The sequence below is a fragment of the Camellia sinensis genome, chromosome 3 (assembly GCF_055761805.1).
Source record: "Camellia sinensis isolate YWXY chromosome 3, ASM5576180v1, whole genome shotgun sequence".
Classification (NCBI taxonomy): domain Eukaryota; kingdom Viridiplantae; phylum Streptophyta; class Magnoliopsida; order Ericales; family Theaceae; genus Camellia; species Camellia sinensis.
Window position 1 is genome coordinate 53,545,076 of NC_138963.1, and position 26,917 is coordinate 53,571,992.

General features: G+C 36.5%; 1 protein-coding gene across 3 annotated transcripts; it reads right to left on the bottom strand.

The window, feature by feature from the left end:
* Window positions 1–1,210: 1,210 nt before the first annotated feature.
* MBD7 (methyl-CPG-binding domain 7) lies at window positions 1,211–21,783 on the bottom strand. Of its 3 annotated transcripts, XM_028202101.2 has the most exons (7): window positions 21,401–21,783; window positions 18,979–19,098; window positions 18,844–18,882; window positions 15,131–15,277; window positions 2,927–3,052; window positions 2,610–2,843; window positions 1,211–1,576 (listed from the first exon to the last, which is right to left on the bottom strand). In XM_028202101.2, the coding sequence occupies exons 1-6, from the start codon at window positions 21,635–21,637 to the stop codon at window positions 2,613–2,615; spliced, it is 900 nt and encodes a 299-aa protein (XP_028057902.1). In that variant the 5' UTR covers window positions 21,638–21,783; the 3' UTR covers window positions 1,211–1,576; window positions 2,610–2,612. The 3 variants fall into 3 exon arrangements, with proteins under 3 accessions (XP_028057902.1, XP_028057903.1, XP_028057904.1); XM_028202102.2 differs by lacking the exon at window positions 15,131–15,277; XM_028202103.2 differs by lacking the exons at window positions 18,844–18,882; window positions 18,979–19,098 and having other exon boundaries at window positions 21,401–21,755.
* Between the last annotated feature and the right edge of the window lie 5,134 nt (window positions 21,784–26,917).

The following is a 26,917-nucleotide window of genomic DNA, read 5'->3' on the forward strand; positions in this document are numbered from 1 at the left end:
GGTGGTTTCTGGCAAGAAGTATTGGCCAATGGTGATTTTTGGCTGTCGGGGGTCCAATGGTGGCCAACTGACGAAGGTGGTACTCGGAGGAGGTTGCTTAGGGAGGTCACTAACCATGGTAGCTAGAGGTAGGGGTGGCCAGTTGTGGTAATCAATGATGGTGATGCCCCAGATGTGCAATTGATGATGGTAATGTGACCGCAGGGAGTGGGAGGAAGGAATTTAAAAAATAATTCTAAATAAGTGAAATTAATTTTTTTTGTGATTATAAGAATTTTGTAAAGTATTTGTTAAGTTCTTTTGAAAACGAAAATAGACACCAAACAAATTTTTACATATATAATTGTCAAAATTTTTGTAAATATAAAGAAACTATAGAGATAAAACATTATCAAACAATTGAACATTTGGAGTCATTATATCATTTATAGGCTTCCATAACCGTTCTCAATGATGCTTTGAGGGTTTTTTTTGGTTAATTACATTTGTTGTTCCCAAAATATGAGTTTTTGTTATTTTAGTTTTCAATATTTAATTTTAAATTGTGTCAATTTGATTCCCAATAAACAGTATTTTAATTTATTCCTATTATTTAGGCTTTGTTTGGAATTTGATTTTTTTTAGAAATTTTTTTAATTTTTTATGAGGTGAAAAAAATTAATGTATTTGAATATATATATATATATATAATTTTATAATTAAAAAAAAAAGTGAATGCTTGATGCATATAATCTTTTTTATGAGGTGAAAAAAAATAATATATTTGAAAATATATTTTTTATTTTATAAAAAAAAGTGAATGATTGATGCATATAATTATTTTTTTTAGTAATTTTTTTAAAAAAATTAATAACTTTTTAAAAAAATTTTGGCCTAAACGAGAGCTTTATAGGTAACATAATTGGCCAAAGTTTGGGCGTAGTCCAACCAAGAGTTCACTTTAAGCTAGTGCAGTGGAATTAAAATATGAAGTAAAATATGTGGTAAAAAAATTAATATGTTTAGTTTTTTATAAAAAGATATGTAAAAAGTAAAGAGAAAAAGAAATCATTGACTTTTTAATATAGGTTATAAAGTTTTTAATTTTTTAAGCTACTTGCGAAAATGTTTTAATGTCAAAATTGTTGGACCCAACATTGAAGTCAACACAACGCATGATCAAGCAGAGTGGCCACACAACCCCTCTTAATAGCCACCAACACCACTTGCATATTTAGAATTGCAAGTTCTTTTTTTTCCTTTTGGAGAAACTTACACTATCTGGGCTAAGCATCAAACATGGGATAATGTCTTCCTTACAAAAACTAGCAGGGGTGCCAGATCAAGTATTGGGCATCCGATGCATCCCTAGCTCGTCCGAATCTCCAGACTCCTCTGCTGCCTCTACCCAGAATGAGTTCAAAGTCAAAGATTATTCATACTTTTTGTTAGGATAACCAAAGTTAACGACAATGCCTAAGACTATTGTACAAAGTCGGTGCACAATCCAATTTACATCGGCTGCTATCTAGCCTCACCAAAAAATTGAGCCAAGTTTCGTCACTCCACCATATTCCCCTAGAGTTTCTCCGATCAACTGCAAAAAGAATGATATCCAACGCGGTCAGTAATGTTTGTTTGGACATTTCATGGAAATGAATCATCTCAGCTCTAACAATTTTATCTCACTTTTTAGACACATCCATCCTGCATAATATTCTTACAAGCTAAATATCATCCAAAATGTAACAAATATGTTGTATGTTATCAATCAGTACACATTCTATCAACTATTCTATACGAGCAATGGAATGAGTCCGGTTAAGAAGCTGTGAAATGATAAATGAACTCCAAATTTCCCATGCAATTTCCAACACGCTAATAGCATTTTATTTCCATAACAGTGACTATGGATTATGGATTTCGATAGGGATTTGAAAAAAAAAGGGAAAAGGTAAGTGAAATGTAACTATATTTCATTCAGATTTCACCTACCTTTTTGCTTTCCCTTTCCAAATCCCTATCAAAATCCATGGTCCAAACACAACCTCAGAGACCATGTTGCATGCACATTCCCACAGAAAATCCAAGTCAGAACTGTAACTAGAAGATAAACAAAACAAAGAACCAATACCTATATCAATTTTAACCTAGGAAGACGAACACTTCAAATTGGGTGTTGTAGCCGTGTCTGTGTATGGGACAAAGATACAGCACGGACACGTGTGTCCACGTGTCTAATTATTATTCTTTCGCAAGACATGTTGGGAACACTTCTTGAGATGCCTCAAGACACTTTGTAGGTTCTTTTATTTTTTATAATTTTAGAAAAGCTAATTTGGAGTCAAAGTAAAATATAAGGAAACATATTCATTGATGTCGTTTATATTTTTGTGCCCTAAATTTATATTTGCTTATATAAATAAATAACAAAAAAAAAATTGTTGTATCCCCCACCTGTCAGTATCTTAATTTTTTCAAAATCATTGTTTCGTGTCCATATCTATACTTCTTAGATTTCAATTATTAGTGTACCAGCGAAAAGGTGTAAGTTTGCCGAAGGGCTGCAATAATGAGAACAAACAGTGCATCATCGACACTGAGTTTCAGATAAAGCAGAGAAGAAATACCTTTCACCATTCAAAATTTGGTGCAGCAAAATTGTTGTCATTGATGGATAGCATAAATCTATTGGCCCATTGTTGTGTTACAGATTCAGGAACCACTGATTCGCCCATGAAAGCATTCCATGTATCCCCTCCAGAATCAGCAAGAACCCAATTGACTTTAGCTGGTGGTATGTCAGAATCAAATGTTGAAGTCTTCACTTCCTCTCGACAAATTTTCTTCCGCGGACCAGAATTCTGTGATTAGATATGGCCAACAAGAACAGAAGCATAATGAACTTCTAGTTTGAAGTTTGATTCTAAAAAAGTTATGAGCTCACCTTAACATGACAGCCCAATTTAAACACATGGGACAGTGGTGCATTTTCATCTCCCATTTCTTCCAGGTATCTCTCAACAGCAACCAGGGAACGGAACTGCCGACCGGTCCCTGGCTCATAATAATACTGCACAATAAGAAACAACATAAATTGAAATTGTAGTTTCTGACTTGCAGTTCACAACTGAATAAAAGATATCCCCACCACATACACACATACACACACACACACACACACACACAGAAAGTATTGATATATTCATATACAATGTCTACCAAAGAAACAGTTCATGCCACTTCATGCCACTTCTCTGTGCAAGAAGATTTGATGAAAATTATCATCATTGCTCGAGCCTTATCCAACACTAGGGGGGTTTATAATTTTTCTTGAAGATGATATATCAAATTTGAGGTATTACTTCAGTTTCTTTCTTATACTTGTCCAATGATTCTATCCTTGAAGAAGTAGTCAAGTTTCTGAAATTGTTCTTGAACATGGTGATTAGGCTACAAAAGACCAACTTGACATTACACCTAAAAGGGGGGGGGGGGGGGGGGATAGAGACTGACTTGATGTTTCAAAAATATTCATGTCTCACAAGTGACATACATGCAATGAAGCACGGACACCTCTCCGAAGGTGACATACAGGTGTCCGACACGTGTCGGACACAGACACACGCCGGATACACTCCGGAGACATGTTGAACATGCTATAGCGAGTTGGACACGCTAGGACACTTGGGACACGCTATAAACACATTGGGACATGCTATGGACATGTTGAGGATACGTTGGAGACACATTGAGGGCCATTTTTTTCAAAAAAAATAATTTTTTTATATTTTTTTTATTAAAATAGCATACCTAATAAATTTGATAAAATTAAATATTTGACATGAAATGAATATTAAATATTTAAAAATATAACATATAATAAATATATAAAATTATATATTTTACACGTGTCCCCAACGTGTCATGTCCTGTATTTTTTTAAAATTTGTGTGTCTGCGTGTCTGTGTCGTATCACGTGTCTGTGCTTCTTAACATACATGCATCAGTTCACACAAATAAAAAATAAAAAATAAAGATTTCTCTTATTTTGCATGTTAAAATATATGTATTATTGATTGATATATTGATTGTTGTATATTACAAATGGTGAGTGGCTCATTATATAGGAGAGGGTGAGTGTAGTAGGTGAGGAGTAGGTGGTGGTAGGTGATGGTAAATTGGTGGTAGGTGATGGTAAATTCTAACAGCCCCCCGCAAACTCAAGGAGGATAGAAACTAACCAACTTGAGTTTGAAGAGAGGAACAAAACAAGAAAATACATAAAAATAAAAAAGGATAGGAGACACTGTATGGTCGTGTCAGACCATTGTAGCAGACAGTTTATGGGGTCATGTCGGACCGTTGTAGCAGACAGTTTACGGGGTCATGTCGGACCGTTGTAGCAGACACTGTGTGGTCATGTCAGACCGTTGTAGCAGACAGTTTATGGGGTCATGTCGGACCGTTGTAGAAGACAGTTTATGGGGTCATGTCGGACCGTTGTAGAAGACAGTTTACGGGGTCATGTCGGACCGATGTAGCAGGACAGTTTATGGGGTCATGTCGGACCGTTGTAGAAACTAACCGGAATCTATGTCGGGACAGTTTACAGAGTCTTGTCGGACCCTTGTAGAAACTAACCGGAATCTATGTCGGGACAGTTTACAGAGTCTTGTCGGACCCTTGAAAAAGCTAACCGGAATCAAATGGCGGGACAGTTTATAGGGTCATGTCGGACCGTTGAAAAAATTGCACCCTCAAAAGGTGTGCCCAATTTTGTCAAAAGGCATGCCATCAAAAGGCGTGCCCAATTCATCAAAAGGCGTGCCATCAAAAGGCGTGTCCACTTTATCAAAAGATGTGCCATGAAAAGGCGTGCCAGTTTGTCGGGCGTCAAGAGGCTCGCGATGCGCGTGGCTGCCTTGGCTATATAACCAAGACGAAGGCAGAGGCTGAGGCAGAGAAAAACTGAGATAAACCTTTGAAAAATCCATCGTGTTGCTGAGAAAGAGAGTTCCTTGTGCTGAGAGAGATAGTCGGTAACACTTTGTTGCCCAGAAAATGGCCTCGTCTTCCCGTGGACTGCTCACCCTCTTTCCCGACCTCAACGAGTCAACAAGAGAGAGAACTGGAGCGGTGGTACTGGAACCTCAACCGAGTGCCCCGGAGTTTACTCCGCTGAACTTTCCGATGCGATCTGTGGAGCAAAGAATGGCAGTGCAGTCGGATGTGGAAGCCAATCAGTATACATTAAAGTCATGTGTGGAAACCATGACTGCGGTGACAAACTTGTCGAACCGGCTGCAGAGTAGGGCAAATGAGGTGCAGCAGTTAAACTCCCAGCTGGCTCTGCTCCAACGCATGTATAAGGATGCGCGAGCAGAGATAAGTGTGCTAAAGGCGGAAAATAAGGAGCTGAAGCGGAAGGCCACCGTGATGTTCCGATTTGGAGGTCCGCCATATGCTGCAGTGGAGGAGTATGGGGGAGTGAACTTGCCCGGTGGAGTGGGAAACACGGAGGCAACACCGTCAAGGACCGTCCAGGACGGAGGAAAAAAGAAGAGACCAGCTGCAGAGTAGAGAAGAAAAATCCCGCCTGTGGATGTGGTTATTTGGGTTGTGTGTGTTGGATTTTTTTTTTTTTTTTTTGGATGTAAAATGGTGATCGGGGTGAGCCCCGACATGAATAAAATATGGGCTGTTGTGCAAATTTGGAAATGTTTTGTTGTGTTTTTTTTTTTTTTTTTTTTTTTTTTTTTATTGTGTTGAATAATAATAATAATAATAATAAAAGATGAATGGAAAGCATGTGATGATGGCTGGGTGTAATAATAAAAGATGAATGGAAAGCAGTTCGTGCCAAGAGAGAGAGAGAGATGGGTTTGCATATGCCGAGGTAGTGGAGAATTATTGTATTGGAGAGAGATGGTGAGGTTGGACTGCGTAATGGAAAGCTGTCTGTTTTTTTTTTTTTTTTTTTTTTTTTTTTTAAAGAAAAGAGAAATAACTGGACGGTGGAGAATAGTTTAGAATAAGTTCAAAAGCAGAGAACTTCCATTCCTCTTTTTGAAACCCGACAAGCCCATACTCCAATTGCTGGTGATAAATATTCAGAAATGAAGGCCCCTAAGATGAGATCAACCAGTTTCAAAGATCCTTCGTTGTCGAGCAAACACAGATCTTCAAGAAGGCAAGAACATGAAGAATTCTGTGGATCTGGGGAGGTCCCTCCTTTTGGTCAACATAGGTCTAAGAGCCAGAAAGAAAGAACAAAGCATAGCCAACGGGATAAAAAATGGAGATAGTTTACGGAGCAGTCGGGGTGGTACAGAAACCCAAACCCGTTGAGACGAGGACAGTGAATTATGATGATCCAAACGGGTTCCAAGTGCACAATGACCGAAAATTGTTTGCAGTTGGCTCGGCGGCCGTTGATGATCGGCGTGGCCTCCTCGCAAGCCTTCTTAGCCGCCTCGGCTTCCTTAAACGTCACGAAGCCGTAGCCCTTGGATCGGCCGGTGATCTTGTCGGAGATGATGACGGCTTCCAAGATCTCGCCGTAGACATCGAAGTGGTCTCTGAGGGCTTCCTTGGGAGTGGCATGTGGAAACAGAGGATGCATGTCTCAAACACCACACAATATCAGATCCAGAAGTAGCAGATGAAATAAAGCCAAACACTACACGAAATAAGATCCAGCAGTAGCAGATTAGATAAAAAAGGCAAACACATCCAATGTCCGTTGTCAAGCAACAGGAATATAAGACACAGTATGAAAGATGCTCCGTAATACAGGAAGTGGGGGATTTGGAGGAGGAGACGATGGTGGCTCGATGTCGCCATTGATGAACAAATATGTGTATGGCAGAGAAGAGTTCAGCTATGACTTTCTGGCAGCGGAGTAGAGTGGAGGTATGTGTAGAGGTCCGGCGGGCGGCCAAGGCGAGGCTGCCGCCCGCCGGTGAAGCAGAATTACTAGTTTCTCAACCTTGCTCTGATACCATGTTAAAATATATGTATTATTGATTGATATATTGTGTTGTTGTATATTACAAATGGTGAGTGGCTCATTATATAGGAGAGGGTGAGTGTAGTAGGTGAGGAGTAGGTGAGGAGTAGGTGGTGGTAGGTGATGGTAAATTGGTGGTAGGTGATGGTAAATTCTAACATTGCACATGTCACCAACATGTCGTATCATTCTTGGTACATGTTAGTCTTTCCACAATTAACATTTATAATGTTCTCTATGCTTATAATGTTACTTTTTTGGCAAAGATAGCCTATTGTAGACTATCTTCTACTCTGTCAATGTTTTTCACTCTATTCCCAACTTTTTCTCTCTAAATTTAAAGTCTTTTGTGTGTATACAGTATTCATGTAAATGACATCCAATCACCCGAAAATAATGTGTAATTATCAAATTGTTTCATGAATTTGCTATCTAACCGCGCTGCATCAATAAGCCTACCCCTCTCCCATGACATTCTACAACATAAGTTGTACCATTTTCTCATTCCTTCCCTTCATACTAAACAACCCGTGTACCAAGTACCACTGATTTAATACAAACATGTGAAAAACAGTAATGGTGCATAATAGCCAGCAGCATAGTTACATAACCATCCATAAACAACCTATACATACTGCATTATTATACAAACTAGTAATGGTGTCAACATCATATTATCATGCAAGGCATTGGCCAATTTCTCAATGGCTGGTTAGAATTTATTAATAACAGAATTAGCCTTTTGAAACATCTATCCATAGATATGCATTCAAACACCAATTTCAGTTAACAAATATTGCATGGCAAATCCCTGTAGTTAGGGTCTTTTTGAAAAACAACTTTCTTAACATTTTACCAGTAAAAATATCTTAAGGAGCAAATAATATCAATATTTTGCACTACTGCATATAATCATTTTCTGGTAACTTTCGTGTCTTCAACATCACATGCACAGAAATAAATAGTTCCTTTGTGTCTTACGTAGAAGTTGAAGGATTACAAAGGTCATCCCTGAGACTGGCAATCATCTCACGTATAATCATTAGAATCAAAACCAATTAAAACCTATCTTATACCTTAAAAACTACATTTTCCTTTCATGATCCTATGTAGATGGTGTCGATCTCAAAATGCCATACAAAGCATAATGGAGTGACTTAAAGTACAAGAAATGCATAAAGGCAACCTAACGTCTTCCATTCTGTAAAGTAATTCAAAAATTAAGATGATGTGATGCTCTGTTTTATCACTGGAGTCGTGGGATAACATTCAGATTACCATTACAAATTTACCAAATGTAAAATTAAATGGAAGACTAGGGCATTCAACAAAATCACCGGTTGTTAAGTTTCATATTGGTTATAATAACATCCTCAATCTCAAGCACAAGAAGTTTAGAGCATGTTTAATACGATGGAATGAAATGAAGTGGGAACGGAATGAGAGTGAGAATGAAATATAAGGTTGAATGGAATGGAATGTCCATTCCTATTCCATTGTTTGGTTGCCAACATGGAATGACATAGGAATAAGATAATAATTCTCATTCTCATATTTGGTTATGCCTATTAAACTCATAGAATGGAATAAATTTTTATTATTTATTTATTTTTTTAAACAAATTAGGAACAAATAAATTAAAATTTTGTATAGATCATGATAATGTTGATAGTTGTGGAACTGATGATGTGAGTCGTAATAGTGGTGGTCGTGGTGGTGGCGGTGGCGACATCGGTTGTGGTGATAGTAATGATAGTAGGATGGTGGTAGTAGGTTGTTGTGGCCTTAGTGGTGGTGGTAAGGTGGTGTTGTGGTTGCGATAGTGGCGGTGGCAGTGGCGGTGACGGCAGCCAACAGTGGTAGGGTGATGGTTCTCACAATGGTGATGGTGATGGTGGTGGTGTGATGCTTATGAAGGTGGTGGTAGTAGTATTGTTAAGGTAATGGTTGTGGCGGCAGAGGCTATGGTGGTAGTGGGAGCAATGGTAGTAGAGCAGTGGTTCTAACGATGGTGATAGTGGTGGTTTTATGGTTGTGGATATGGTGGTAGTAGTTGTGGCGGTGGTGTGATGGTTGTGGCAGCAACCATGGTGGTGATGGTGGTGGTGGTGGTGGTGGTGGTGGAGGATTGCGTGGTAGGAGAACGAAATAGTGGTAGTAGCTAAATAATAATATTTTTTAAGTGCCAATAAAAAAAATAATAATAAAATTTTATAGTAATTCCATGATGGAATGAGTTAAAATTCATGTATTATTGATTTATATATTGATTGATATTTTGTCTATTACAAATGGTTCCTTATATAGATGTAGGTGTAGTGGATGGTGTGTAGTGGATGGTGATAGTGGTGTAGTGGGTTAGGTTTAGTGGAGTAGGTGAGGTGGTAGTGGTGTAGTGGGCAGGAAAATACGCTCAAGCCCGGTGATGTGATTCAGTGCCGAGAGTGTGGTTATCGCATCTTGTACAAGAAGCGAACCCGTAGAATTGTTCAGTATGAAGCACGCTGAAGATGCGAGGAAGGTTCCCCTAAGTTGATTCGAAGAAACAAAAAACAATAGTGATTTTATATTTTGTCTATATTGTTTGGTAATGGGAATGGATGTAACTGGTCGTACCCCGTGGATGTTGGACCAAGTCATATGATTGCAATGGTTTTGCTTATGTGATTGTGTCGTTGGTATTGTCTTGTGAACAATGAGAAAGACGATCAGTAAAGATGTTGTTCACTTTGTTGTGTTTGCTTGTGAGCTTGATTTTCACTAAATCCTTGGGAAAGATTTCGGTTGTGTTTGGTAGAGTTTTAGAATTATGATTTGAGAATAGAATTGTATTATTGATTTATATATTGATTGATATTTTGTCTATTACAAATGGTTCCTTATATAGATGTAGGTGTAGTGGATGGTGTGTAGTGGATGGTGATAGTGGTGTAGTGGGTTAGGTTTAGTGGAGTAGGTGAGGTGGTAGTGGTGTAGTGGGTTAGGTTTAGTGGAGTAGGTGAGGTGGTAGTGGTGGTAGGTGATGGTAAATTCTAACAGCCCCCCGCAAACTCAAGGAGGATAGAAACTAACCAACTTGAGTTTGGAGAGAGTAACAAAACAGAAAATAGACGAATACATAAAAGAAAAGAGGATAGGAGACACTGTATGGTCGTGTCAGACCATTGGTGAAGACACTGTATGGGGATGTCATAACGGTGTAGAGGACACTGGATGGCGGTGTCAGACCGATGTAGAAGACAGTTTATGGGGTCATGTCGGACCGTTGTAGAAGACAGTTTATGGGGTCATGTCGGACCGTTGTAGTAGACAATGTTGTGACAGTTTACGGAGTCTTGCTGGACCCTTGTAGAAACTAACCGGAATCAATGTCGGGACAGTTTACAAAGTCTTGTCGGACCCATAAAGGAGCTAACCGGAATCAATGTCGGGACAGTTTACAGAGTCTTGTCGGACCCATGAAGGAGCTAACCGGAATCAATGTCGGGACAGTTTATAGAGTCTTGTCGGACCCTTGTAAAGTCGCACCCTCAAAAGGTGTGCCCAATCTGTCAAAAAAGGCGTGCCATCAAAAGGCGTGCCCAATTCATCAAAAGGTGTGCCGGACATGATGGCGAGGCACGTGAGCGCCTTGGCTGGCGCGCCCGGTTTGTCGTCTGGCGTCAAGAGGCGCGCGATGCGCGTGTCTGCCTCGTCTATTTAACCAAGACGAAGGCTGAGGCTGAGGCAGAGGCTGAGAAAAAACTTGCGAAAAACCTCTGAAAAAAACTCTTCGTTTTGCTGAGAGAGATAGGCTGTAACACTTTGTTGCCCAGAAAATGGCCTCTTCGTCCCGGAGTCTGCTCACTCTCTTTCCCGACCTCAACGAGTCAACAAGAGAGAGAACTGGTGTGGTGGCACTGGAACCTCAACCAAGCGCCCCGGAGTTTGCTCCGTTGAACTTTCCGATGCGGTCTGTGGAGCAAAGAATGGCAGTGCAGTCGGATGTGGAGGCCAATCAGTATACTTTGAAGTCATGTGTGGAAACCATGACGGCGGTCACAAACTTGTCGAACCGGCTGCAGAGTAGGACAAATGAAGTGCAGCATTTAAACGCCCAACTGGCTCTGCTCCAACGCATGTATAAGGATGCGCGAGCAGAGATAAGTGTGCTGAAGGCAGAAAATAAGGAGCTTAAGCGGAAGGCCACCGTTATGTTCCGATTTGGAGGGCCGCCATATGCTGCAGTGGAGGAGTATGGGGGAGTGAACGTGCTCGGTGGACAAGGAAACACGGAGGCAACACCGGCAAGGGCCGTCCAGGACGGAGGCAAGAAGAAGAGACCTGTGGCAGAGTAGAGAAGCAAAATCCCGCCTGTGGATGTTTTTGTTTTGATTGATTGTGGTGTGCAGTCCGTCTTCTGCCCTTTTTTTTTTTTTTTTTTTTTTGTGTGCGCAAAGAAATAATAATGAAAAAAAAGATGAAAAATAAAGTGAAAGAAAAATAAAAAAGAAAGAAAGAATAAGAAGAGAATCACGTGGGTTGCTTGTAATGGAATCAGAGAAATGATGAAAGTGGGTTTAGTGGATAGAAAAAGGGATGAGAGAGAGAGGGAGTGGATTGAATTAAAAAAATAAAGAAAAATAATGTTATCAGAAAGTGCATGTGCAAAGCAATGTGTGTGTCGTGTGTTTTGCAAAAGGTGTGGTTTATAATAAAAAAATAAAGTGCGGTTTATATTTGTTTTGTTTTGTTTTTTTTTTGTTTTTTTTTTTTTTTTTTGTGAAATGAAATAAACAAAAGATTTTGGGGCAGCTAAGTTTTAGTGGGGGACACGAGCGGATGAGCTTGGTGTTAAAGGGATTAAAAGAAATAAATAAAGAAAGAAAGAAAAGAATCAAAGAACATGGGTTTGGACTATGTGCGCGGAGAGAGAGAGAAGTTGGGTCACATGGGTTGCCTTTTCGAGTCAAGTGGAATTAAAAAAGCTTGAAGTGGCACCACTGGTGCTAATGGAGTTCGTAGACCAAATACCGGAACTGCAGGCATGATGGATGCCTGTACTGGGTCCTCAGCCATGCTATCCTCCATGCTCATCTGATCACCATTACCTGAGGCAGCCGTGAAGACAGGAACAGCACTACCAAACATGGGTTGTGCTTGGGAAGAGGCAGTGGCAGTAGAAGCAATTGAAGTGAACATGAAAATGGAATCCAATGAGCCACTAGTAGGAGTGGATGATCCAAACACCATAGGGGCACTGTTGGTAGCAGCAACAGAAACCGAGGATGCTCCAAAGGAGAACCCAGTTGACGGAGACGCAGAACCTATGTTACATGGACTCGGGTACGGGTGTCGGGTACGGGTATGTATCTAGAGGTCGGACTCATCAAATCATAAATTTAAGGATACGCGGACTCGGCAAAAAAATGTCATATTTTTATATTTTTAATCTAATATGTGAGATAAAATGGTATTATATTTAACTTATAGTGTCAAAATGACATTTATAGCAATTATACAACAATATGTACATATAATAATAGTGTTATATACAATTATATAAGAAGTATCCGTTGAAAAGTATCCGACACATATCCCATACCCTTGTCCGAGTGTCGGGTGTCCGACACGGGTACTTGATTTATTTTGAAGAGTCCATGTAACATAGCGCAGAACTAAATGTTGAGTTAAATGAAGGCTTGGTGGGCTGTGGGCTGTGTGACGAAGCCGAAAGAGTTTGAAGAACGAGGCTGGCGGCACGTTGTCGGAGACAAAGGAGGTGGTGAAAGGCAAGGTTGGGGAGAGGTGGAAGATGCAGGAAAGTAAAGGTATGTGTAGAAAATGCCAGCGGGCAGCGAAAGCGAGGTTGCCGGCCGGCTGCCCGCCGGTGAGAAAACAAAATACGGACCTAAATCTTACTGCTCTGATACCAAGTTAAAATTCATGTATTATTGATTTATATATTGATTGATATTTTGTCTATTACAAATGGTTCCTTATATAGATGTAGGTGTAGTGGATGGTGTGTAGTGGATGGTGATAGTGGTGTAGTGGGTTAGGTTTAGTGGAGTAGGTGAGGTGGTAGTGGTGTAGTGGGTTAGGTTTAGTGGAGTAGGTGAGGTGGTAGTGGTGGTAGGTGATGGTAAATTCTAACAGAATGGAATAGCCATTCTTTAGATTGGAAGAAAGAATAGGCATTCCCACATTTTGTTGGAATTGGAATAGCCAAATGACTATTCTTACTTAGATAAGACGTACCAAATAAGGGAAAGGGAATGCAAAATTAGAATGGACATTCCATTCCAGCCCATTCCTTCATACCAAACATGCTCTTAGGGGAAAAGATGTCAAAGCTAGACAAAAGCAGTGACCCACTAGTCAGTTACATCATTTTACGAACCACTCAATTTTCAAAATCTTGAGAAATTTAAAAATCACATCCATGTCAGCTTGCAGAAGTTCACTAATTGTTAGATTTCACTACAAATTAATGTTATAAAATAGGACATCCTGTGTTACAGAGAAACTATAATACTCCAGCGATTTACATTTTGAAACATGTGTTCCAAAGCATGATACACTTTCATTCCAAAACGTTGAATTTAGCAAATCCCCAAAGCTTTTCCTATTTATTTCCTTAACATTTAAAAATGAATATAATGAAGTAAAACTTAGAGAGTAGAGTTTTGACAAGATAAAAAATGTCGTAATGCTCTTGGAAATGTATTTTGACATAATTAATTTAAAAAATAAACTACTATCTTTTTTATGTTTGAAAGAAATTTAGTTTCATGTTTAGGAAGTTTCTCTGTACAAACCTACTCCTTTAGTACCACTATTTTTGGCATGTGACGTACCATGTTTCCGTTCCCATTCCTCATACCAATACAACCAGCATTCTAGGTAACATAGGGACATCCAACATTCTAAAATTGATTCAGCACCCGGACCTACCATTCTAAAAATATTCACACATATATATTCATGGTTTGTAATCAAATAGGATAATACAACATATACACAGTTCAAAAATTCTTAAGATATTGAAGAATCACCATCCAAATCTATATCAGCTGCACAATTACGCTAATTGTTAGATTTCACGACAAGTTAATGGTGTAAAATGGGACATCCAACATGCTAAAATCGCCACCAATCTACAATTACACAGACATATATGTTTGAAGTCAAGTCAGTGATTTTTTTTATTTTTTCCTTTGGTTCTTGATAAGTGGTTTGAATTAAGCATTTCAAATCAACTTTTCTCTGGCAAGATTCCATTTTCCCCTCCATTGGTGGCTCTCTGATCAAACTTAGGCATATTTATCAATCCTATATCCCTTTATTTGTCGAAACATATTGAACTTCACATTCTTCTCCATCGGTAGTGAAACTGATTTCCTAGAAGGCGGGGAATTTTTATTTATTTTTAAATAGATCAACGATTACTAAATTAATTGCACTTGCACTCACACAACTGGAATATAAGTTCAGTAAATATTTATGTATCTATACTCTTTTAAGGCATTTTACTTCATAAACCTTAATATTTTAATCCTAATTTTTTAAAAAACAAGCAAAATAGCAGAGCAGAAAATTAATGTTCGTGTACAAAATTGGTCTCCCAAGATTCAAAAAATAATAAATCAAAGAAGAATTTTGGAGTAACTGAGTAAGGACCAAACTATGAATCAAGGACACTTCTAAGAAGGTGGCATGTCCGTGTCGGACACCAATCCTCATCAAACACTTCCCAACACATGCCGGACACTCATCCAAACCCGAAGAATCTTCGGATACTTGAGGGAGACACGTGTCCATCACTAGGACACACATAACTAATTATAAGTTTAAACAAAATAACCTAGGGGTGCAAAGACAAAAGAAAATTAATGTAGATTTACAAAAATAGTATTATTTTGTATTTTTTTTTTAATTATCTTTGAATGATATATTCGTAGATATAATATATAATAAATACATAAAATTATATATTTTGTGCATATCACCCACGTGTCGTGTCCTGCATTTTTTTAAAATCATTGTCTTTGTGTCGTATTGTGTTCGTGTGTCCGTGTCCATGCTTCTTAGGAACCCAACATTTTCTTTATTTTCTAACATTTGGCCAGAAAACTGAATAGTAGGTAAGGACAGTACCTTGTCGGTCTTACCATTGCGGCTACGGGGTACCTCCTCCACAACCCAACCATCAGGGAGGATGAAGGGTGAGGTAGCTGCAGCAGTAGTGGGGGCCACAACCGCTAATTGGTGATTATCAAATTCCTCCTCATCCAGCCTCAACAACTGCAGTGGCATCGGCATCATTGGTAAGTGTTAAAATCCACCTACTCTCCACCTACTTCACCCACTTAAACCTACTCCACTAAACCTAACCCACTACACCACTACCACCTCACCTACTCCACTAAACCTAACCCACTACACCACTACCACCTCACCTACTCCACTAAACCTAACCCACTACACCACTACCACCTCCACTTCACCTACTCCTTACCTACTACACACTCACCCTCTTCTATATATAGGAATCATGAATCATTGTAATAGAAATCAATATATATCAATCAATAATAATACATACAATTTATTCTCTCTCTTTCTCTATACATTATTTCTTACATGGTATCAGAGCTGGTTTAAAACCTAATATTTTCGCTTCCCCGGCGGGCGGCAACCTCACCTTAGCCGCCCGCCGGACCTCAACCTATTCCGCTTATTTTCTACACAACACATACCTTCACTTTGAAACCAGAGAACATTTTGCTTTCAAGCCCTCACAGTGATGCAGTGCTAAAGATTGCTGTTTTTGGTCTCTCAAGAATTTTACATCCTAATGATCACGCAGAGACAGTTTGCAGGTCTCCACTGTATATGGCCCCAGAAATTCTGCAATTTCAGCAATATGATGCCAAGGTTGACATGTGGAGTGCTGAATGTCCAGTCGTGTTCATGTCTTCCATTTTCCGAGCTCATCCCTTACGGTAATGCCAGGATGAGAGAGAAAGCTACAACACCCATCTCTTCTTTCTTTCAGATTCCTTTTCTCTCACAAGCATATGTCTCACAGACCCATCGTTCCTCACTCTTCTTCAATACCCTTCACTCTCCACACTCACTCCTCCATCACCATCATCAAAACCATCATTCACAATGGACAACTTTCTGAATATAATATAACCCACTATGTTTGTCCTCCACAATGGACAACCACCCACATGCCTTCTCTCTCTCATCTTTTCACTTTCCAACCCACTTTGCATCCACCGCCACTTTCCCCACTTTCTTTATTTTATATATATATATATATATATATCTCTTTTTTTTATTATAAAAAAAAAAAAAAAAAAAAACATCATCTCTCCTCCGTTTGATTTCAAACTCCATTATTTTTATTTATTTTCTCCAAACCACTTTCCTTATTTCCCCATCTTTCATTTTTGATTTCAAATATATTTTTATTATTTCTTTCTTTATTTTTCTTTCACCTTATTTTTAATCTTTTTCCAATTCCATTCATACCATCTAGCTTTGCACACCAAACCATATTTTATTCATCTCAGGGATCAACCCTGATCACAATTTTACAAAAAAAAAAAAAACAAAAAAAAAAACAAACAAACAAACAACCACATTCACAGGTGGGATTTTTTCTTCTCTACTCTGCCGCCGGTCTTTTCTTCTTGCCTCCGTCCTGGGCGGCCCTTGCCGGTGTTGCCTCCGTGTTTCCCACTCCACTGGGCATGATCACTACTCCCTGCTCCTCCACTGCAGCATATGGCGGCCCTCCAAATCGGAACATAAAACTGGCATTCCGCTTCAGCTCCTTGTTTTCCGCCTTTAGCACACTTATCTCTGCTCGCGCATCCTTATACATGCGTTGGAGCAGAGCCAGCTGGGAGTTTAATTGCTGCACCTCATTTGTCCTACTCTGCAGCCGGTGCGACAAGTTTGTGACCGCCGTCATGGACTCCACACATGCCTTCAAAGTATACTGATTAGCCTCCACATCCGTTTGCACTGCCATTTTTTGCTCCACCGACCGCATCGGAAAGTTCAACGGAGCAAACTCCGGGGCGCTTGGTTGAGGTTCCAGTGCCACCGCACCAGTTTTCTCTCTTGTTGACTCATTGAGGTCTGGAAAGAGAGTGAGCAGACTCCGGGAAGACGAGGCCATTTTCTGGGCAACAAAGTGTTACAGAATATCTCTCGTAACAGAGTATTACAGAGTTTCTCTCTCAGCACAAGGAACTCTCTTTCTCAGCAACACGAAGGATTTTTCAGAGGTTTCTCTCAGTTTTTCTCTGCCTCAGCCTCTGCCTTCGTCTTGGTTATATAGCCAAGGCGGCCACGCGCATCGCGCGCCTCTTGACGCCCGACAAACTGGCACGCCTTTTCATGGCACATCTTTTGATAAAGTGGACACGCCTTTTGATGGCACGCCTTTTTATGGATTGGGCACGCCTTTTGATGGCACGCCTTTTGAAAGATTGGGCACACCTTTTGAGGGTGCGACTTTTTAGGGGTCCGACAAGACTCTGTAAACTGTCCCGACATTTGATTCCGGTTAGCTTTTCCAAGGGTCCGACAAGACTCTGTAAACTGTCCCGACATTGATTCCGGTTAGTTTCTACATGGGTCCGACAAGACTCTGTAAACTGTCCCGACATTGATTCCGGTTAGTTTCTATATGGGTCCGGCAAGACTCTGTAAACTGTCCCGACATTTGATTCCGGTTAGCTTTTCCAAGGGTCCGACAAGACTCTGTAAACTGTCCCGACATTGATTCCGGTTAGTTTCTACAAGGGTCCAGCAAGACTCCGTAAACTGTCACAACAACTGTCACCACATTGTCTGCTACAACGGTCCGACATGACCCCATAAACTGTCTTCTACATGGTTATGACACCCCCATACAGTGTCCTCTACAACGTTATGACACCACCATCCAGTGTCTTCACCAATGGTCTGACACGACCATTCAGTGTCTCTTATCCTCTTTTATTTTTATGTATTTTCTTGTTTTGTTACTCTCTCCAAACTCAAGTTGGTTAGTTCCTATCCCCCTTGAGTTTGCGGGGGGCTGTTAAAATCCACCTACTCTCCACCTACTTCACCCACTTAAACCTACTCCACTAAACCTAACCCACTACACCACTACCACCTCACCTACTCCACTAAACCTAACCCACTACACCACTACCACCTCACCTACTCCACTAAACCTAACCCACTACACCACTACCACCTCCACTTCACCTACTCCTTACCTACTACACACTCACCCTCTTCTATATATAGGAATCATGAATCATTGTAATAGAAATCAATATATATCAATCAATAATAATACATACAATTTATTCTCTCTCTTTCTCTATACATTATTTCTTACAGTAAGGATCAGCCCTCCGCGTTTTGGGCTTTTGTTGTGAGTTGGAATTGTAACAGTGTTTCAGTTGTAAGCTATTTTTAAATTTTAATATGAATGTATCCAAAACTTCAGTTATACTTTATCTCTGCAGCTAATCCAAACAAAAATTGTGTATGTCAGTTTTAATATTGTTATTTATGCAACTGATATAACTTCTAAAATTTGGTTGGACTATATATATATATATGATCACATTATAGCATAATAAACCAAAAGGGAAAAAAAAATTATCATATTTAGTCAAGAGTTGGGGTGTCCAATATTTCAAAATTTGGGTCAAAATATATTTAAAGCAGCTTTTGCACATGGCTGAACCATTGATGTGCTGACAAAAGGGCTCTGCTTATCTCCTTTAAGGGCTAGTAGGACCCATGTTTAATTGGTGCTTCGACAAAATCAAAAGTTGAAGTTTTACCATTCCACCCGAAATTATCATCTTTCGTGAACCAGAACTCTGCGAAAAGCATTAAAAGAACACTTAAATATGCTCAAGGTCAACAGAAGGAACAAATTTCTCGAAATTCAGCTGGTTAGCAAATCTTGAACTCACCACAAAATGATTCCGCAGTTTATATGTCTTACGAGAAGGTGTATATTCCACTCCTGTTAGGTACCTCTCAACAGCTTTTAGAGATCGGAACTTCTGTCTAGTTCCCAGCTCATAGTAATACTGCATAAGGGGATAGCAGTTCTAAAGTTTCAGACTTGCATCACAAAATTGAGCAAAATAACTTCCAGAGAAAATAACTTTTAACTCTTTAATGGTTACTCTAATTGAAAAAACTACCCATAGCAACAAGCCAGGAAAATATTGTAAAATGGTGCCAACTGACAAGTTAATGAAGTTTTCTCTGGGCAGTGGATCATCTCAAGCTGATTTTACAATCTGGACTGCCATGACACATGTACTAATTACTGTTTAACATAGACTCACATCAAAAAGCATTTAAGGAAGCCCTCCAAATATGCGTATCAGATGTCCCCCCAAATTCACTCAACTGTCCACACTGCTATCAAGCCCAGTGGAGGAAGTTATAGAAAAAAACTATTCATTATTTCCCAAACCTTGTCCCAATTATATGGGTCAACAATGTTTCATGTAGATAATGGCATAATAGCATTATCTATATATATATATATTTTTTATAATTCTACATATTCATTGTAAATGATAGAAAGGTTAAATAGATTCAGAGAAAATAATCGATAGGGTTTCTTGGAGTTCACAGTTATAGATAGTACATACAGGAGTTCCTGTACTGTTTCCTGCACATGCAATAAGGTCATGGATCAAAGAGTTCCATAAGAATCTGCTTCGCACACAGAAACTCGGACACGAAAAATGTCACGAACACTCAGAGCATGTGGAGCCCATTTCCTTCAGGACTTTGACTTAAAATGGAATCTTATTTATCCGGTATGATTATTTATTTATTTTCAATTCGATTAGCTTGGAGACCAAAACAGGGTGCAAAGTGCCAATAGTCATCCTTTTTATCTTCCTCAGCACTTTGCTTGAAGAGTTAAAAAGGATGAATAAAATATATATGCAAGTTGCATAGTCTAATGAGAGCTAAGCGTCTCAGACACAATTATAAGTTTCTTTAGCGTATGACAATATGCAATTTGTTCATGATCATATGAAAATAAGTCACTAATATTATAATCTCCAACCAGTACTTTCAAATCCTATACCACGATAACTAACAAAAGTATCTAGCTTCAGCTCATGGCAGTCAAAAATTTTTGCTGAATCATGGATATAGCAGAGCATGGTTTCACTATGTGCATATACCAAGTTAAATTTCAACTTAATGGCACTGAAACTTTTCTTCAACGACATTGATTTACAGTTTTCCTGGTAAGGTTTGAAGTTGTTAGACCATTTCTTAAAACATACGGGAGCAATATCCATCCCCCTTTCAGCTTCATATGTTTGTATTCTCGCTTTATATATACCTCATACATCTCTGCAGATCACCATAATGCATAAGGCAAAATGATACTAAAAACATCAGATACGTCATCTTGAAAAAGAACCAGAGGAAAGCAAGACCATGCTAGAAAGTTTCAGATTCATAACATAACAGTCCTATTAAACATGTTTCTGAACTAGAAAGTTTAAAAAAACCCGTGAGTTTTGTATATAAATTTTCTGCACCGTACCCTTCCTGAAAATGAATGTTAATTCTTTTTAAGGCTTTGTTTTTATCAAGAGTTGCACTTTGTTTGGATCATGGGGTGAAGGGGAAAAAATTATAGTAGTCTCTCGTCTAGGTGAGAAAAGAAAAGTTATTATACTCTCACAATCATACTTGGATGGGTTAGAAAGCAAAGTGTGTGATATAAGGATGTGGGTGAGATTTCTTTTTATTTCTTTATAATTTAATGAACAATCTCGATATTATAAAAAATACACAACTAATTAGCATGTTTTTTTTACCAAATCTCACCACTTCCCATGAAATGAAACCTATAAAATAAGAGAGTTGTCTCTCTCTTCATTTCTCACCAATTCGCTTCACCAAAAATTATAAACCAAACATGAGAAAAGAGTTTCATTTCTCACCATTCCTCATCATTTCTCACCAAATTAGCATCCAAAGAAGTAATAAATAAATCTCTTGGAACCTTATTGTTATCTTTTTCGAGCTAAATTTGGTCTTTAGCATAAAGAACTGAGACAATCCAAAGCTGAATCCTAAAAAAACTTACACAAACTTGCCATATTTCTAAATTACACACACAAAAGCTTTCATGCATGCAAATTAAAGTCTAAATTCATAGTCTAAATTCATACTCTAACCCTTCTAAATGCTCGGAAATTCAGCGAATTTCACCAAATCCCTAAATTCTCCAAAACAAAGAAGCAAAAACAGAATATCAATATATATATATATATACGTGAATCAATATGTACATGCATAGTCCGCATTGATCGTAAAAGTAAAATTGAGAAAACGAGAGGCAACCTTGTCGACTCGGCTTCCATCGGAACGGAGTACCTTCTTCACGGCCCAACCTGGTGGAAGCTTGAACTGTGAGGCGGTGGAGGAGAAGAGGGCGGTGGCGGTGGTCGGGGGCAGAACCGCCAGTTGACGGTTTAGAGAGGAATCGCCGCCGTGGTAGTCAGGGGTTAGCAATGGCAGTGGGATCAGCATCATGGATGATGAGGATGAGAGTGAAAGTGATGCGCCATTGTCATCCATGGTTGGCTGGGTTGGGGGGCTTGGTTGTGAGTTGAGTTGGTGACTCGCTATGAGTCCGCTTTTTGGACACTGCGTAGTGTGAGAGAGAAAGAGCGTGCACTAAGCAGTGCTTCTCTCAGCTGGTCCAAAACATAAATTAGACGTGGGGTCACATCGAAGGAGGTCGTGTTTGTCCTTTGTGAACAAAAAAAATAAAAATAAATAATGATACATCTCATTAAAAGTCGTGCTTTAAAATATCACTAATGAGTTAACAAACACTTTAAATAAAAAAAATTAAAAAAAAATATAAACATTGGGTTTCGTCTATTGCCACATCACTAGTGGTGCTTTTAGAGCACCACTTTTAGTTGTCTCAAGTATTATTGCCAAAAAAAAAAAAAAAAGTATGTTTGGGAACATAAATGCTTTGTTATTGTAATTAATTTTTGAGTAAATTACACTGACACCCCTAAAGTTTATATTTATTACAGTTTCCTTTTCATATTTGAAAAATTACACTAACCCCTATTAATTTAATTTTATGTATGATGATCATTACGGTGAGGGGGAGAACTGTTATTAAATTTTAAATCTCAAGAGGCAATCTGTAATGAAACTTTAAATATCAGGGAGGGGGATGTAATTCTCCAAAGGTGAGGGGAACTGTAATAAACATACATCTCAGGAGGTGTCAATGCAATTTACCCTTAATTTTTTTATTTTTTTTTTAAAGTCTTCGTTTGAGATGTGGATTAATTTTTTAGTTTTTTAAACTTTTTGACTATTCTAGTTTGGGGTTAAAAAATCTCGTTTGGAATGAACTTTTTTTATTTTTGTGAGAAAAAAATAAAATGATTATGATTTAGATGTGACATTTTATCTTGTTAGACTAAAAAATTTATTATCTTTTTGTGGCTAAAATAGCCCTAACCCAAACCTTCATGTCCTAAATATACGTAAAAATAAATAAAAATAATGAGGTGATAATTTATAATGATTTTTTTTAAAATTTTTTGATTATGTCTTCATTTGGAAACAACTTTTTTAATTTGACTTTTTTATTTTTTAATTATTTTAGTCTGGTTAAAAAAAAATTCATTTGAGTATAATTTTTGATATTTTTGTAATTTTGTGCGAGAAAAAATGATTATAGTTTGGATAAGACATTTTATTGTATTGGCTTTTCAAACAAGACATATATTGGGGTATTTTGGGAAGATTGTTAAAAGTCATCTTCCAGCTTTTAATCCATTCTCGGTCACGTCATCTCTCACATTTTTTACACGTTTTTTCGAAAAAAGTCAAAGAAATTCTAAAAGTCAGGGAAATTCTATTTTTACATACTTGATTACCTCAATGCACATCTTCTCTCAATATACACATTTATTAATTTAATTATTAATAAATTTTCTCAATCCACACATTAAAAGTTACAAGCATACTCTTCATTCATAATCATTATAGATACACCACTTAACTCTCTTTTTCACGTACTTGTTGAGTGGTTCTGTTTCCAGATTTGTAAATCCATTGTAGACTTACATGAAAATCATTCAAGACCACAATGTGAAGTAAAGACAAAGTCCTCCATTGAAGACTCTATTGAACCTTTATTAAAAACACTATTAAAAACCTTTCAAAATATTGTTGAAGATGAGGCATCTTTCCATTTTGTTATTGCATTTACTATTTCCAGATACATGTGCACTCCATTGCCATAATATGTTTTTCGGTTTGGAAATTTCAGCACTGATTTTTTGAAATTATACATTTAATTAGAAACTTAACTTCTGAATAAAAGTGATTAGTTCGACAAATTTGTTCCAAAAAAAATTTTACAAAAACTTTCGGCAGTTGATGTCCAAATATAATGAAATAATTCGGCAATTGAGATCCAAATATAATGAAATAATTCGACACTGGTTGTCTAATTGAAAACCGTGAAAAAAAAAAAGACGAAGAAGAAGAAGAAGAAGAAGAAGAAGAAGAAGTTGGCCTCGTTTGGAACCCTCTCTTTAAGCAAAAAAATCAAAAAGTTACTAATTAGCCAAAAAACCAACAACCCATATCAAAAAGTCAAAAATTCTCTTTTCTCTCTACTTTTTGCACATCTTTTTGTAAAAAGTCAAAAAGTCATCCCAAACATACTAGTTTTTTTTAGCTCATATTTTAGCCAAATAGCCAAAAAATTACTAAATTAGCTTGTTTCCAAACGAGGCAGTATGAAAAAACTACATTTTCATCACTAATAAAATATAAATTTAGAGATTAAAGTAATATGAGAGTTGTTATGAGAATATTTCTTTGCAAGCAATAGAGGAGTATAGAGTATATAGCAAGCAAAGTAACAGCAATGGAAAAATTAGAGTTTAGTTTTTTTTTTACCCAAAATGTGTATATTGAGTTTTTTTTTTTTTTTTAAAAAGATGTGTATAGAGAATATTTTTATATAATATTATGGGTGATAATGGATGTCTATTATAGTCATTTTAGTTTAGAGTATAATTACTATTAAATAATATTTCATTAAATATGTGTACTGAGATAATTAGGTTTGTGTGAAAATAAAATTTCTCACAAAGTCAACTTTTAACTATCTTCTCAAAATAACACATTATTTCTTATTTTTTTACACATATGTTCGTAAAAAATTAAAAAATTAATTAAAATAACTAGTTTCCAAAATACTCCCAAGATGAATGAGGACTTACGTATAAGTCCTAATAGGTAAAATATTATTCAATTGGTTTTGTGAAAATTAATGTCATTTTTATTAAACACTATTAAAAAATTCACCAATTGTTTACTTTCAAAGACAATTTAAAAATTATGTCCCAAAAAATGTCACTAATTATAAGTTTTAGAGACAGTTTAAAAAAATTATCACAAAAAAAGTTGCTAATTTTAACTTTCAACAACAGTTTGAAAAATTATTTATAGAAAAATGTCACTAATTGTAAGTTTTAGTGACAATTTATAAAATTTGCGATAAAAAAATCATTAATTGTCAATTTTTAACGACATTTAAAAAAAATCATTAAAAAAAAAAAATAGCAACGATTTTACTAAGACTTATTTTCAATAGGACTTAATAGGAATTCAGTCCAACTATTAAGACTTATTGGTAGTTTACTCCCAAAAAAATTACAAATAGATTGTATTTTTTAAAAGTAATTACAGATTTATGAGAAAAAAATTTAACTTTAATAATTAAAATTTGTAAAATTTACTATTATTTGATATTTTTCTTTCCAAACATAAACATACATTGATTTATTATTGGAGGAATTGCACATCAGCGGAGTAGACAAAAAGTATTTTAAAAAAATAAAAAATAATTATAATTATAAATATTAATATTTATAATGTTTATTATTTTTCTGTAAATTTTTTTTGTCTTTTTTCTCTGATATGTAATTCCTCCTTTATTATTTTCTCAAAAATATTTTGAATATCACGTGGATGGTATTGATTTAAGTTGGTGGGAGTCGGGGCCACACTTAGAATAATGGAAAATTATCAATTAAGTGGAATGTAGAGAAAATAATAAGGGTAAATTACATTGACTTTTCCTTTAATAAATCTTAAAATTTTAATATAATTACACTAAAATTTTCTTTTTAGTAACATGAAATAGCCAAAAAAAACTAATGCCAATGGTACAAAAATACAAAAATAAATAACGTAAAGTATATATTTTCATATAAAAGATAAGATAACATTATTTTTTAAATCATGTAACTAACAAATTATTAATGAAAAATGGGTCAATTGTTACATAAATTAAAATTTTAACAGACACTACAAAAAATTAAGATTTTAGAAACCAAAATTTAGAGACAAAATTATTTTTAAGGAACCAAATAATTTTGTTACAAAAAGTGTTATTACCCAAAGACAACCTAAGAGGGGGGTGAATTAAGTTTTTATAATTAAAAATTAATAATATCCTAATAAAAATTATGACTAGCACAATAGATAAATATAGTTAATGAAATAAAAATAATTAAAACAAGTGTTCTAACAACTATGTTAGTTAATGATTTTAGTACAGTGAAAATGTGAAATATAGTTACAGCAATTTAAATAAAATAAAGAGATAAGGGAGAGAGAGGCAAACAAATTTATAGTAGTTCGGTTTCAACTCAGCCTACATCCACTCCTCAAGCTTCACTTAAGATTTTCCATTATGCTCTAGCTTCACGGGAGTGCTAGCAACCTCTTTACAAATGGAGCAATCCTCCACAGATTTTACACAGACTTTCTAAATCAAGAACACTGAGTGTACTACACTCTTATAAGGTTAAAAAAAATATGTTTTTGCTTTCACAGAAAACTACAAGAATTATCTCTCAAAGATAGACTTAAAAATGAAACTTTGATTTTTCTGCAAACCTCACACAGGAAAGATGGGCTTAAAGCTTTATGTCTCAGTATATAATTTCTGAAAGATGATGTAAACAAAAATTGAAGAACACTTCTCAGAGAATTTTTCAGAACATAGATGTGAGTGATTATAGATTAAAGAATATTTTCTGATTTTTTTTTTTTAACTTGTTTACATTAGAGGCTTTGGTATATATAATGAAACTTATAACCGTTGTATTCATTTGAATTTATAGCCGTTGTATTCATTTAAATATTTTTCACTCCAACATTACTAATTTGAATATCTTCCACTCCATCATTACTAATTTGATTCTGTCACTTAAACGTTTTAAACTGCTGTTGTGCTAGGCTATTTGATCCTCTGTTTTTGGGCTGTTTGAACCTCTGTTTTGAGCTGTTTGAACTCCTGATTTAATCAAATATTAAATACATTCTAACAAAATTTAGGATAAAGATTTAGGTGAGAAATAATGAGATAAAATAAATTTTGATTCTATTTTTCTCTTTCAAATAAATTAAAACATAATTAAATAAATTATCAAAATAAATTTTGATTTTATTTTTCTCTTTCAAATAAACTAAAACATAATTAAACAAATCATCAATATGAATAAGTCTAACAATCTCCCCCTTTTTGATGATGGTACACAATGATGTTTTGATTTGATTTGGAAGTAAGAAAAGCTCCCCCTTAAGTCATGCTCCCTGAATTCATTTCTAAATACATAGGTTAGCACATGTGTAATAAATAAGCTTTAATTAGAGACATGATATGAGACTGAGATATCAAACTATAAATGCATAATCATCAGATTAGTTTTCAAATAATACCATAATTTTAAATAATACAATAATACATAATATCATAACAAAATAATATAATAATACATAACATCATATAATTTCTCT